At 51.1% G+C, this 15,613-nt stretch overlaps 1 protein-coding gene across 9 annotated transcripts in view; it reads right to left on the bottom strand.

The window, feature by feature from the left end:
- The window catches only part of AGAP1 (ArfGAP with GTPase domain, ankyrin repeat and PH domain 1), a 520,758-nt gene that overhangs the window by 293,535 nt on the left and 211,610 nt on the right, over positions 1-15,613 (bottom strand). For all 9 annotated transcript variants that reach the window (XM_031452456.2, XM_064485288.1, XM_064485289.1 and 6 more), the window contains exons 5-6: positions 14,861-15,002; positions 10,560-10,694 (exon numbers count right to left, since the gene is read on the bottom strand). In XM_031452456.2, the coding sequence (XP_031308316.2) occupies positions 10,560-10,694; positions 14,861-15,002 (277 nt within the window). The remainder of the gene's footprint in view (positions 1-10,559; positions 10,695-14,860; positions 15,003-15,613) is intronic.

Below are 15,613 nucleotides of genomic sequence, written 5' to 3'. Positions count from 1 at the left end.
ACACGGGTGACCGCGCCCCCTGCAGGCACAGCCACGCACACGGGGAGGAGCCGCTGCGCCTCCACGCGGGGCGCGTGCGCGCGCGGCGGTGACGGCGGCTGCACAGACGACCCCGCAGTGAACACTCCTTAGGCTCTTTTTTCTTCTAGACCGGACGGCTGCTTATGAATCCTACGTTTAAGCACAGGCTTGCAGGCCCCACGTGCGCCCACGGAAGGGCAGGTGACAACGCGGTGGGGGGCGGGGGTGAGGGTGGGGGCCCCCGAATCAGAAAATCAGGCAGCATTGTCGACGCTCCCAACGCTGACACCGGTGCTCCCGACACGACAGGAAAGAGCACAGGCTTACGTTTTAATTCTTCACTGTACACAGCAGCGCCTTGGGTGGGTTCCCAAATTTTGACATTTCAGATACCTGATAAGATTGTTGTGTTCCCCCAAAGGAACACGCTATAAGCATCTGGGAAATACGGTCCTGGATGAAGGTCCAGGCCTGACTCCAGGGGTCATCTCCCCAGGGCGGCTGTGCGGGAGCTGCAGCTCCCGGGGCCCACCCTTCTTTGCAGCCCAGTTTCGGTGCCTGGAAATGGGGGGCGGGTCCAAACTCAAGGAACCCGGTCTTCCCTCTGCTTCCCTTAGAAGGCACTGCACTCCTGGTGTCTCCACAGTGACGCAGGTGGCGCCCTGGTGAGAAAACTCAAGGAGACACTGCGCTTGTGACATGCAGCTCTCGGCCGAAGTCACAGCTCCACATGGCACTGGGGACCAGGCTCTGGGCTGTCTGCCCTCAGGGCGGGGGCTTGGGGGTAGGGCTAGGATGCTCAGAGACCCCGCCTGATACACCAGCGAGGGTGCGTTGGCAGGAGGAGTGAGGACCTCTGGCTCCCCACGTGTCATCCCAGTCAAGAGACCTACGATTAGCTCTTAAAAAATTAACTGATTACAGGAAATGAGGTTATTTTTATACTAAGGGACAGACCTATCGAAAGTAATATTTGGAAAAAAACCCAAGAAGTTATGATTATTTTCTGTCTATAAATGGTAAGAGCTTTTAAAATGAGAACACCCCAGGTAGCCAGGGTGCAGAGGAAGGACACGTTCTGGAGGAAACCTGAGTTGATACAGACTCGCGGGAAGGCCAAGGCTGTCGGACAAAGACCAAAAGCTCTGAAGCTGTCCGAGTCACTGCCCAGCAGGCTCTCGTCCGGGGGTGCATCCTAAAGAAATGATGAAGGACGGAGATGAAGCTTTAGGTAAAGTGGCATCTGCTAAAGCATTAATTCTAGAAGAAATCAATAAATGGGAGGGACACAACTATGAAATGTCTCACAGTGGATTGGGGCAAAAAGTTATTATACTCAACGGAATGCAGTGCAAAAATGAGAAATTATTTTGTAGACAATGTATTTCTGCAAAAGAGCAGGCTGTAAAATGTTACAATGCCCGATGAGCCATTTTTTTCAAATACACGGGCAGCCAGGCAGACACGCCGCCCCGAGGCCTCAATGACACCACGGGGTGGCGGTCTGACCGGTGGTATTTATTTCCATGCTTTTGTATCATTTAAAAACCGTCTCTCTCTTTTCTTTGGCAAGTCTCAAGAAATCCAACTTTCTCGCTGAAGTTTTCAGTCCACTTCTCTTATAGACAAACGTACAATCCGCTTTTCGGTTTCCTGTTCCCTAAACCAGGGAAGACCACGGATGCCATCAGTGCATCTCTCCTCTTCACAAAACTTCCAGCAGCTCTGACTCAGACTAACCCCAGACTCCAGAGCCCAGTCTTCGGGGGTTGGGGTTCCCACCATCTGCTCTGAGCCTGACCCCCCTACTCACTCTTGGAACCAGTGTGTGGCCAGGCTCCCCCGAGAAGGAGCAGGTAAAAACATGTTCACGGGGAAAGGCTACCCTTGCAAAGCATGTCACAGCTAAGATGTCAGCCTCCTTTGAGGTTTCCTTCTGTCTTTCATGAACTGAACCTATCTGATGCCAACCTAAAGGCTAGTGGGCAGTTCCTCCATGAAGGACAGTTCCTCAAAATCTGGCAATGGTCATATTCTAGAAGGGAAAAGATGGTATAAAGTAAATAGAAGATTTCACAATACCTTGAAAACGTCAGCTATCTCCCATGACTTCTGACTACCCCAGCTAAGTAATATTTTCCTGTTCTTCTGATCAGAGACTCTGTGGAGGGTTAAATAGGTCAAAAAGCACATCACCATTTAATCATCTTAAAAACATTAGAAAGAGCAGAACGCCGTGGCATTATGAACAGATTATGAACAAAAATAAAAGCCATTTGTATGCATTAATGATACATCAAGCTAATTCAAGCTGGCTAAAGTCATTAAGAGGAACCCTGGGGCAGAACTCAGCGACGATGCCACAGTGCAGAGAAGTATTAAAAGAGCCATTTTCTATGGCATTGATAAAATTAATTCTATGAGCAAGAGAGGGGGTCTTAACATGAAAATCAAAACAGAGCACGTTTACTAATAGTGTGTTTAATGATCTCGTGTTGGTAGCGTGAGAGTTAATCCAGGCATTTCTGTGCACTTCCATGAGCAACGGGGCCCACTCAGCGTTCCCAGTGAGAGAAACACAGCAGGAAAAACTCCGGACTTGGGGTAAGGAACTGCCAGAAAAGATCAAAGCCTCTATAACACGACATTCCACGGCACCGTGAAAGATAGTTATTGTCTCTCTCTATTTATAATACCATCAATGTTAATAAAGATGTTAAGATGATGTCTGCGATAATTTCTAAAAAAGTCTAAACACCTTTCCTGTAACGGTTTCTTCTACCCCCGTACAGAAACTGGTTTACAAGAATGGTGAAGTTTCACACCTGCTTCCAGACTGTTAAGGCCAGGAGCCGCAGTCCGTGGGAGCAGGAACCACACTGAAGACTGAGATATGCCCCCCTACCCAAAAACTTGTCATTTTGGGCAAATGAATTTAAGCAAATCAATGGATATTCTAAGGCGATAATCCCTGTTTAAAAGTTGGCCTCTGGGTCTGCTAAATGTGGATGGAAGATAAATTCTTAAAAATGGCAACATCTAGATAAAAAGACGCCAGACAAGAAACAAGCTGATTCACTCTGGTGACAAGTTAATCATCCTGTTTTAGGACACCGGGACTACTCAAGGCTCATCGCCTTTTAGCCCTGAGTTAGTCTGGTGCAGCCTGGTCGTCCCTGCGTGTTGACTGTGTTTGGAGAAGCTGGTCACAGATCACGTGCCAGCGGCTGGGCTCATCTGTCACACGTGTGTTTAAAACATCCCACCCTTAAGAATTTTTGATGTTGATTATTTTTCCTAAAAATAGTAACTCAAAAATTTTTTTTGTTTTTCTTCTTTTAGCCTCTGAAAAAATATGGCTTACTACACCAAATGCTGACATTTTTGTTTTGGTATCATTTCAATGTGATTTAACCTTGTTAAAATTAATTAATTAATTAATTAATTAATTAATTAATTAATTAACTAACCCTTAACCAAAGAAAGCTGCTTTGATTAAGAAATTAACTGAATTTGAAAATGCACATATAAGGGCTACTGACCATGTCATGTTTTATAACAATCGTCACTGTCAGTCATTTACTTTCCCATTCAGACATAAACAAGGGCTACAGCACAAACAGAAAGACCCACCCAGACCTCCACATCCTTCCTCGTTATACGTATATACACATCCTCCACCCACAGGCTCGATCAGAAGTCGACTTAGTGTTAACACTGGATAGGGATCTTTTCAATTTGGTGCGAGATTATCAACCATGGGTGGATGTGGCCCTTCTGGAGACAACTTGCAGATTCTGATTTCCATGGGACCAGACCACGTTCAAAGCTACCAGGCAGTGACAGCCAATGACACCTGCGGTTAATGACAGCCGGGCAGCCGCCACACCAGGGTCGAGACCGCCTACTGAGGCTCGACCAGTTCCCTCTAGAGGAACGTGATGACTTTTCTTTGTCTTTTTTCTCCCGTTTTAGCATCACTCAGGCCTTAGGTAGGGAATTTTCTCATGTCATCCCTGTTCTCAGAAAGCTTTAAAATATTAAACGTCTTTATTTTTTACTTTATTTTTTCATGCTTTTTCCTTACAGTTTATTGAGATAAAACTGACATACGGAATTGTATATTTGGGGGGATAATTAGGTTTTATTAATTTTTTTAATGGAGGTCCTGGGGATTGAGCCCAGAACCTCATGCATGCTAGGCAAACACTCCACCACTGAGCTAGACCCTCCCCCCAAATGTCTGTTTTTAAGTGTAATTTGCACAGCTGGACCTTTTGTGCCCGACTGTAACACACCCCAACCACCCCTCTGTCCCAGGAAGCCCCGCTGGGAAAACTTCCCAATGCAGAGAGGGAGTGAGCGTGTGCCGGGTGCAGAGGGCGTGTGTGCGCGGTGGCAGGGACGGGCACAGATGCAGTGAAAACTCAGGCGGGGAAGGACACGCTGGCCTGACCCCCGCTGTACCACGCGAGCTTAGGAAGCGAAGGCCTCAGAGGATGTGGTTCCCGGCTGCAAGTCAGGCCTAAGCAGACTATCTTACACCATGAGCCCTTAAACTGCAAGACAAATGTTAGTCATTATTACAGATGATTAAAAAAAATATATATGAACACTTAGTGACTCATTAGTTCACCTTTTCAACACATATTAAACGCCCCATGTGCGTCCACAGGTGGCTTGTTTTTGAACATGGAAAATCTTATTTTTGAAAGCTCCTTTGGAGGAAAAACTTTATATATATAAACAAGTTGGCCCCAATCTGACCTCCGACATAAAGAAGAAAGGGGGAGACAGCAGCGACAGCACAAATAATGCAGTGGCCCCCCGCCAGGCGAGAACGGAGCTGGCTCCAGGGAGAACGGGACAGGCCCACACGTCCTTCAACGGCACGACAGAAGACTGTGGTGTCAGCAAAACAAAACGGCCTGAGACGAGGCTGCACTCGGGGGGCCCCAGCGGGCTGCGTGGGCGCAGTGCCGCCCGAACGCGTGCCGTTAGGTGGCACCACCTGGGCCCATCAGGCCAGCTACTCGTGCTCCGGACACTCGTGTAATGAGAGCCAAGCGGCTGCAGACGGCTCCTGTGAAATGGGTTTCAGCCTTTGGAGGCAAAGGATGGAAAGCCAACCGAGGCTCCCTGCTGGGCCGCCCAGCCTCCAATGGGTCACTCAACCTCAGGCCTCAGCACGGGGGAGCAGGGAGCCGGGCCCGGAGGGCCAACCCCGGGCGGGCGTGAAAACCACGTGGAACAGCTTCCACGGAAGCGCCTCCCAGTATGTTAACTGCAGCGCAAGTCTAATAAAGAGCTGGGGGTTGGGGGAGGGCCTAGCTCAGTGGTAGAGCACATGCTTAGCATGCTCGAGGTCCTGGGTTCAATCCCCAGCACCGCCATTAAAAAAATAAATAAACCTAATTACCTCCCCCGCCCCCCCCAAATTTTTAAATAAATAAAGAGCGGGGTGATGGTGTTGAAAGGCTGCCGTGGATCTCGCTAGTACAGGGACCACGTTGGATAAATAACCCGCCAGGACGGTGAGGGGAAGCCCTGCAAGTGTCAGGTCAAAGCAGCGCCAGCAGGAGGCAGGCACTGCCCTTCAGACGCTACCCCAGCCTCCCCACCCGCGCGTACCCGAAACCGATTCATTTCCTCTCATGCGAATAAGGCAGATCTAGTCTAGAACAAAAGGTCTCCCGCGTGAGATTACTAAACTATCCCTGACAGACCACAGTGACAAAAAACGGCAGTCGGGGGTGGGGGGGGGTTAAGCAGATGGATGGTAACCGACAGTTTATCTACTTCTTGGTTTGTATGGATATGGACTTGGTCTAACAATCATGTCAGAGCAAAATTTTGCACATAGGTTTTCCAACCATGCTATGAATAGAAGCTTGAGAAATTTTACCTTTAGAGTGGAGTATGCCTTAACACGTGTAACAGGCTGTCTTGAATGAGGATCTTACAAAGGACTGCAATTTGAGAACGTATGTGCAAGAATACTAAATTCTGCATCCAACTGACGTTGGGAGGCATTAGAGAACAGCCCACTTACAAAACAATACTGCTTACAATCCACATAAACCTACATCACCTCATTCTAGAAGAGAGAGGGGGCGGGAGAAAGGGAGAGAAAAGGGGCATAAAGTAGCTCAGAGAAGGGAAACTGAAGCAGCTTTTCTGTACCATCACCCAGCTCTACTCCCCATTCTGAATAAAGGCGAACCACTTGTCTTTAGGTATCAAAGATCTCTGAAATATCACATACAAGTCCGACACCACCATTAATTATAAAATAAACCCCCAAACTCAGGGAGTCTATCAGCTCTCTTCTGTAAGATGACAGACAGACAAACACCTGACTCCCCCCACCCTCGGGCTGAAGAGGCCAGCTACCCGGGACACAAGTCACTCTGCTCCCCCTCGTCCATGACACACCGTCTCTGGCGGCAAAACGAGTGACACACACAGACACCGGATGTGAGGTGACAAACCGAAAAGTGTTCAAAGAGCAACTGAAGTCCACAGTTTCCAAAACCCAACCACAGGAAGGTAAAACCGCGGCGGCTCCATCACGAAGACGCCGGGACAGAGCGCACTTCCCTCCCTGCAAGGTGGCGCACGTCACCCTCCAAGGGGCACTTCCACCACACAGACGGCCTCTTACTCCCTTTAAGCCCGGTGTGGTCTCCTGAGGGTAGCATTTACTTCTGCTGTTAAGCTCTAAGTGTTTTAGGTTATCACCGGACATCTAGGTGGAAAAGCCCCACCCCCACCACCCTCCTCCACCTGCTGGAGGCTGGACTGAACCGCCCCGGAGGACAGGCTCACCGCAGGGGCTTCTGCCACTCAGACCCGGTTCCTTTGTAGACAGAGGAAGACACTTTAAAAAAAAAAATTTCTTCACATATCCAGGCCCTACTCTGAACCGATGGCCAGGACTTTCAAAAATTATCTAATGCCAAACACAGAAACCACCATCATAACACTGAAAAGACAGCCTGCAGTCACCATCCAGGACCAGGCTGGAGGCAAACAGAGCTGAAGAGACTGAGGGACACAGGGAGGGGCCGGGTAGGCCGGGCGGCCTGACTGCATGTGTCTGGCCCACGGGGGCCTCTGCATCCTGTGCAGGGCTCTTCTGGGAACCCAGACCCACAGATGGGTAACCAGGCCCCACGTCAGATTCAGCCACCCAGATTCCGTCTGAACTGGACGTGTACTAAATCTCAAAAGGTGAATCGTATTTACGGGAAGCCTCTGTGGGGGTCAGATGGTTCTGCTCCACAAATCACACAAACTGTGACGCGGAGAGTGATCCCAGGCCACCGCGACGGGGCGCACCCTAGTCCATCACCCGCCTCTCTCCATCCTCCAGACATGAAGCCGCCTGTATTTCTGGGTGACTGTTACAAGTTTATCCCCCCACCTGGACTTTCACTTCTTCACCAAGGCTGGGGCCCCTGCCTCTGCTTCCAGTTATATCTCTACCTCTAACCAGAGGCACAGCAGATGGAAAGCTGGTGCTCAAACAAGGGAGGAAGGAAGGAAGGAAGGAAGGAAGGAAGGAAGGAAGGAAGGAAGGAAGGAAGGAAGGAAGGAAGAGGCAGGGAGGCAGGCAAAGGCAGAAAGGAGAACCTCCCTCCTGAATGACTTTCCAGGAGCCATTCGACAACTACACCAATAAGAGAAAGTAAACAGACATCCCATTTCTCCGTTAACTTCACACTGTCTTCTGGTTTAGGACACTAGGAAAGCACAAGTTCAAGAAGCAAGGACTGAAGCCCCTGGTCTCTTACAAAGTCAAGCCGGGCAGGCAGCTGACCAGGAGTTTTCCCTGCAGGGGCAGGTGAGGGCGGAGCTGGGGCAACACGGTGGGCCTGGTGGATGCTTTTATAGGCAAGCTAAAGGTTACACTGCAGTGACCTGCTTTTTCTTTATTTTTTCCTTCTACAACGCAAAGATATAAAAAGTACACAAATAAAAGCAAGCCCTAGGGCACAAAGGAAGCCAGAAGGTCAAAAAAGAAATCCAGGTACGCCGAGTCCGTGAGTGGGCAGAGAGCCTGCGCTCTGAAGATGTGCCCCCACGTCCCCCTGATGGACAGGTGGACAGGACCCAGATGCTTTGTTTTAGTGACAAAGTGGTCAAGGGTCTAGGCTCCCAGGACTGGGGTTCAATCCAGGTGAGTGACTTTGATCCAGTTACATGAATTTTCCGAGCCTTGATCTGTTTCGCTGTAAACCTTCCAGGTTTCTTCTCTTCCCTTGCGGATTAAAGTGGATGGTTATTGCTGAGGATTTCTGAGTACTCAGCAACTCCCACCTCGGCTGACTACTCTCACCACTAACAACCGAAGAGCTTATGATCAACAAATAAAAGTATGTATACCATCTAATTACCATATAAAACATGCAGACCCGTCCCAATTTTATTTTAAAAACTTATCTGCGTGTAAATAAAAATACTTTAAGAACAAAAATCACAAGAGAAGCTGTAGCGTCGTGGACGTCACTCCCTCTCCAGACTCTGCAAAGTCCAAACACTGAACGGGGTGGATTATTTCTAAAACAGTAATAAAGCGCACCGGAAATCTCCTAAGCCTGTGAGAACTCGCAGTGTGAGTTTAAGGTGCCTGGCGGTGGAATCACTGAGCTATCACAGCAGGGAAACACTTCGGTGTTTTAACCCATGACCTTTGGGAAGGTCCTTCCTCTGGCCGCCCTTACCAGCATCCAGCCTGAGGACGACAGCACGGTGCCCCCAGCACATGGGCACCAGGCCACTGCCTGGACAGTCTGGACGCCGGGCAGGGAAGCACCATAGCTTGTCCTCCCCGAGTATGAGTTACTATATGATATGTAAGGTGAGTTCACTTATTTGTGGGAAGTTCATGTTGGCAAACCTCGATCAATTGCCAGGAAAGCAATCACCATGGAGAAGCTCACGCCTGCGGCTCATTCCCATCCCCCATGGCAGGGTCGGCAGGCTGTCTGTGCGAGGCCCCAGAGCGACCGTCTCGGGCGTGGGGGGCCACCAGGTCTCGTTGGCTACTGGCTGGACGTGGCCCGTGGGCCCCAGGCCGGGGACCTTTCATCTGTAACACTTCACCTGACCCCTCACAGGGGTTTCAGCTGTTCAGTGGCAAACGGCCACCTTGCCCCGTTAGAGCACACCTCCCAGGAGGGCCCCCGGGCTCACTAACATTCAAGGACCTGCGCTGGTTCTCAGTGTGCTCTGCCCCCAGCCTAAGTGGGTGCCGCCCCGAGGAGGTCCCGTCGCCGTGAGGGGAAGGAGGGCTGGGGCGCAGAACCCCCGGGACATCGGGCTGGTTGCAGGGGATCCCGAGATGCTCTGGAACTGGCCGGGGGAGGGGCGGGAAGGAGCGTGAGGTCTGAGAGACGACGTGGGGCAGGTATGCTGAGAACGGTCCGTGGGGAGGGCAGAGGGAAAGAGACGGCCAGCTTAGAAGAGGAGCTTAGTTAAGGGAAATGGAAGAAAACGCAAAGATGGACACCACCTTCGCTATTTAGTAAAATGGTGAGTGTGAATGCTTGTCATTTCATCTGAAAACTGACTTGAATGTTTGAAAGAAAAGCATGCATTTCCCGATCTGGGGGAAGTGCCAGGAGCGGTCCCACCCTCACTGGTCTTACTCACAGTAACCAGTCTCCCCAGGGCTGGTGCAAAGCTGGGCCAGCCTCTGGTGAGCCCAAGCCAGCTGCCCTGCTCAGCCCCAACAACCCCCGGCAGCAGAGCCAGGGGTGCAAAGCTAGGTCTACAGGAGATTAAACCAGAAGAGGAGGGGGCCTCGGATTCCCTTCCCACGACTCCCATCAGAAACGGGACGCTTTGCTGAAAGTATCCGTCTCCCTGGTCTTTGATGACAACCTACCCTAGACCCTCCCGACCCCACCAGACCAGAGCCCATCCTGACGGTCCCCCTCCCTCCTTCTCACCACCCCTCCTCTCTCCATCTGCCCCCTCCTCCTCTCCCTGGCATCACAATTTTGTATGTGAACATTTATTCCCTTGGGGAACCGTCTGCTCCTCCAGGAGAATTTCCCGCCTGCGGTGTGGTGTCCTGGAGGTGAGGAGTCAACACTGAGGCAACAACAGAGAAACAGTCCCCAAGCCCTGGGGCTCGCTCCCAGCCCCCAGTCCCCACACGTAGTTACATTTGGCCAAACCTGACTCTCTCTCCTTTCTGTTCACTCTCCTCAAAGCTTAACAACTACTTAAGCCCTTCTTTTTTTTAATGCGGCTGCATTAAGAGTGCACGTCTACAGTGAGTGGAGATGCCGCATGTGCACCTGATGCATTGTGGGCATAAATTAACAGTCTGCGGAACCCTGCAGGCCAGAAAGGTCACAGGACGGGACACACGGGGCTGCTGTGGTGTGGGTGTTCAGTGGGCCTTCTGAACACAGCTCAGAGCCGGGCGCCCCTCCCGTGGGCCGTGGGCAGGTTCCCGTCATCCGTGTGGACCCGTGAGCCGCTGCATGGTTAAAGGATGCTGCGTTCACAGCGGGAGTATTTACCGTCCTGAAAGACCCTCTCCACGTTCAGCCCGTACGTGGCACACGTCTCGTAGTACGTGCACCTCTTCAGATCGCTGGAGAGCTTCCGCGCCCTGGCATCGTCGATGACCCGCGGGTTCGTGGAACTTATGGCATCTGCAATAGATGGACAAGAAGCGGCAACACGGTGACCACGCGCAGCTCCAAGGACTTCCCACCAGGTCAGCGCCCCAGGGAGCTCAAATCCCGCACCTCGCTCGGCAGGGATGTCACTCTTTTAAGAACCTGGAGTTTTAAAAACATAATTCACTTCCCAAAATAATCATCCCAGACACCAGAACAGTCAGCTGTTTCAGAGGCCCCTGCTTCTGAAAGTAAAACAAAAGAATGTCCGGAAAGACCAAAAGAAAACAGCGTTAAGAGTTAAATGGGGCTCCAGAGGGGAGTACTTTAAAAGGGAAGAGGCCCGCTCACTACGTGCAGTGACCTTCTCTGCACAAGGCGCCGGGGAATCGCACCCTGTCCCCCGGCACCACCCCTTCTGGTGCGCCTTCCACCCACCGGAGCCCATCGACTGCCTGGTCCTGTTCTAGGGGCAGGGGTGCCTGGGAACAAAACGGACAAAGATCTGCACTCTCATGAGGGGCCATTAGGCCAGCTGGGGAGGGAGGCAGAAAATAAACAAGACAGAAACGAGGAAGGAAGGAGGCTGGGAGCCGGGTCAGGCAGGGAGGGGTCAGCAGGCGTGCACTCCGTCAGGGACGCCCCACCTGCAGGAGGTGCGGGGCCGGCCACTCACGGGTGGGGCAGAGCGCCTGGTGTTTAAGGGAGCCTGACAGGGAAGGGCAGGAGTGGGAGGTGACGTGGGCAGGGGAGGGCCGCAGACTCCTGTGTGGGCCATGTTCAGTCCTAACAGAACCACTCGGGGCACAGATGCTTGAGCCGGAGAGCAGGGGACACTTCCCAACTCTCACAGGAGCTGGGTACAGAGGGGGCATCTGAGCGGCAAAGCAGACATTGGGCACCAGTCACTAGTCACCTCAGGAAAAGAAATGCAGACTTTTTTTTCCAGCTCAGCCTCTGCGGGCCCCTGACCCCCGCCCCTCCCCGCTCACTTGGGTACCACTGCTCACTGGGAGGCAGCTGCGTGCCAGTGCATGGGACCAGAGGAGGGGCCGAGAGGTTTGCAGCCCCTGTGCTACTGAGGGATGACACACACTTTTCAGGGACCGTTCCTGACTCAGAATTGTTTCCCAGGGTGCGAAGGCTCCAAAGAGACAGGAAACACTCGTCGGCTCTTTAAACAAAAACCCACCCACGGGGAACAGCAGCATACGTCTGGCAAGATAGTGACAACCTTTTACGTGTCTGCTGTTGCACAGGAAGTGTGTTAGGCACTCAGCTTTTTGAAGTATTAAGCAAAAGTGACATCTTGGGGGAATAACTTATTGATTTTTTCCCCCTCTTTCTCTTTTCCCTATTTTCAGCCCCTTGGAATAGGTTTGACTGATAGCTGTCATTTATTCACAGGGAAGCCAACTCTGATTCAGGATCCTTTCCCTGACAGTGACCAGGGCCACCTCAACAGATACCCCAGCACATCCCCTGGAAGGCCCTGTTAGAGGGACTTCTTCAAACAACACCTTGTCCTGTCTTCTTGTCTTGGTAAATCTGACTTGGATTTCACAACACTTAAGGAAAAGAAGTATTTTTTTCTTTTTTTAAAAAAAATTTTATTTATTAAAAAAAATTTTTAAATGGAAGTACTGGGGGACTGAACCCAGGACCTCGTGCATGCTGAGCACACGCTCTACCACTGAGTCATACCCTCCCCCCGAAGAAGTTTTTTTTTTTTAAGTGTAAATATCTTTTAAGAAAATAGTAGAAATGTTAGAAACCTATAATTTTCCAATGCTTTGGTGTAAACTGGAAAAAAAGGCCACAGAGCATGAATCCAGCTCAAAATTTATCCTGACCTGACTGACCCCCAACACCTCCCCCACTTCCTTGGTGGGACGCCTGCTCCGTGTCTATCCCAACTCAGCTTCCTAGACACACCCTCACTTCTCACAAACGGCCCCTACACGTCAGCGCTGTTCTAGTCTCATTTTTCATCCTACTTTCGATCTTGCATCTTTTTAAGGCTCGTGCTTCTCCCTCAGATCAATCTGATCTGCAAGTCTTTATGAAAGAACCTGTCTGACGAACATCACAGCATCACCTGGTCCCCTTACGAACACTCCCATGGCTCCTGGCCTGGACCTGGGGAGAACTGGCCCTCCTGCCTCTGGGAGGGGCCCCACCCCCATCCTTGAGGAATGAACGTGATTCTTCTTCATCTTCTCCATCCCATAACCTCTGACCTCGAGGTCACCGACCCCAACCATCCGGGAGGGAAATCTGAGGTCCTTTTGCTGCTGTTCCGGTGTCCCACACAGCCCAGGCAGAAGCAGAACAGACAGGCTTCACAGAAAGCAGTTAACAGTACCGCAGGGTAGAACCTTCCAGAAGCCCACACCTACTCCACCTTCTTGCCATGGGGGCTAGTTCTAGGGTGCTCTGGGGATTAGAGGTCTGGTTAATGACCGTGAGGACCTCTCGGGTGAGGACTGTCCCTAACGGAGAACATTCCTGTCCTGTTCCTTTAGGGTGTGGTTTGCTTAAGTATGAATGGGTCTCACCAGTGAGTGTGAGAAATAGTAATGCCGGGTCTGTCTGAGCCTCCGACAGCCACTCCCTACCACCAAAAACATCGGCGTGTAAGAAAGATAACAAACTGATCAAAGCAGCTTCCCGGCCTGGACTGAAAACTTACCTGGTCTTTATCACAGTGAGTCTGCAGCAAAAAGCCACTCTGAGTCCTGAACACAAACCCCCTGAAGCCAGGCAGCTGGGAAGGAGCTGCCCAAGCAGACTCTGCTTTTGCTCAGAAATGGCCCCGGCAGGCCGGCAGGGAGAGGCACTTACCGGAAATAACTGCCTCTGTTTAAGGCAGTTTTAAGCAAGATCTTCTTTAGACGAGCTGCCCACTATAAATGGTTATATATTAAGAATTTTTGGGAGGCCAACTCAAATACGCCAATTCTGCACATTGAAACAGGACCAAGGACTTTTGGCTGATGCACCCTTGTTTCCTGGTGACCACTAGAGGGCGCCTTGGGCATAAAAAATCATAGCCGCTGTTAGTCTAAATCCAACTCTTGCTCTTGGCTCCTTTTCTGAGACCACGGGCCATGACATATATGCTTAAAAAAAAAAAAAGGCGGGGGTCGGGGGAGGTGGGATGAAGCAACATCCATGAAAATCCATTTTACATCGAGCACACTGAGCAGATGTCTTTAGTTTATTCCACACTTTTTTCTCCCAACACACATAGCCGCTCCACGCGTCCAGCTTACCTGCGCAGACAACTGCCATGACAGCGAATTACCCAGCCTGAGCTCTTGGTTAGTACATCAGACCCGGTGCCATGCGTACAGCTAACCATTCCCGCCTGTTCGACACAGCTAACATCGTCTTTGAAAAAGCCTTACACCGGGGCATGCAAGGGCAGACCCGACGCACTGATTCTAAAGGTATCAGCAAAAACAGGACCTGAACCAAAACGGGAAGGGATAATCCAGGGTTTCTTGTCATGATTACTTTTCAAGTCACCCACACCTCCGACAAAGCGGTTTTACAGTTAACCTTCATCTGAGTTTTAAAAACATTCTGCATGACCCTTTGATTTAAGTCAACAGCAGATACCAGTATATCAGTGGGTCTATGGTCAAGACCGAGGGCACTGTGAGTGATGTCACTTTACTAAGAGACCAAATTTGTGACCTAGAAAAAAAAACACAAGATGTACTACCCCTGCGGTAAGATTCTGTGCTGAGGGATCGGCTAGATCAAAGCCGAGATACAAATCCTAAGACATTAAGAAACAGAGCCGAATAAAACAAAACTGTGCAGTGTATTGGAAATCAGCATTATTTCAAAGGTGCAAAAGTTAAAGTAAATAACTTTATAGGCTGCTTATGCATTGTTTTATAACAGGGAGAATTAAGATAGCCTAATACAGAAAAGATTTCATTTTTTCCTGAAGCACTTGGCGGGGGCGGGGTGGGGGTGGTTTGTTTTGAAGTCCCAAAGTGATTTCACATCAGGAAATGTAATAATTTCAGTTTAATGGATTCTCTCTGTAAAAAGCGAGCCTTCAGCAGGAAAGGATTTCTTCTCTGAACCGTTTCCAAACTCCTCCACTCCGACAACACCGAGAATTCCCTTCCTGTTCAACTGCTAAAGCCCTGTCAGCACGGCCTGCCGCGGAGACCACTCACCCTGGGTCCCCACCAGCACTAGAGGCACCTCGCTCGTGTTCCGGTAGTTGGCCATCCGGCTGTAGTAGTGGTACACGGTCTGGAAACTTATTTCATCCTCCAGGCTGAAGACGAATATAACAGCGTCCACCCACATGGCAAACTGCGGAGAAGAGAAGGGCAGGTGAGCAGAAGGACCTGAGTGAGAAGCACCGGGTCAGCCCCGCGAGCATTGGACGGAGGCCGGCCGCCCCCCCCCCCCCCCCCGGCCACCGCCAGCCACGCCCGCTGCACGAATCCGCTGTAACGCGTTGCTAGGGCGCCACTAACACCCTTCTCAGCCCAAGAAGAGCACGCCTGGAAAGGGCCCCTCCATCCCCTTCCCACCCAGGCCACGCTGTCTCCAGAGTAAAACCAGACGTTCCTCCCAGGGGAATGTCCACCCGCTGCGCCCCCTCCGTCAACAGAAGGCAAACTCCGCTCACACCAGAGCCGACCCAGAGACAGGCTCGGAGGGTGACCCTGCGGCTTTCCTGCTTCACACGAAACTCCCCGAGGCCCCCCAGGAAGCCCTGCTGGACGCTGGAGATGGGGCTCCTCCTCTGGGCGCCCACCGCTCAGAAATCCTCCGCCTCCCGCGCCGACTCCTTGGTCAACAGCAGAGCCTTCCCAGAGCTGCACAAGTGGTGCCGTGAAACAGTCTGGCACCAGGGGCCCTTCTCTTTGGTAAAGGATGTGAATGAAAATGAAAATAAAAAAACCCCAATCCCATGT

This window comes from Camelus dromedarius, chromosome 4 (assembly GCF_036321535.1).
Source record: "Camelus dromedarius isolate mCamDro1 chromosome 4, mCamDro1.pat, whole genome shotgun sequence".
In the NCBI taxonomy this organism is placed as follows: domain Eukaryota; kingdom Metazoa; phylum Chordata; class Mammalia; order Artiodactyla; family Camelidae; genus Camelus; species Camelus dromedarius.
This window is presented reverse-complemented; position numbering and strand designations above follow the sequence as displayed.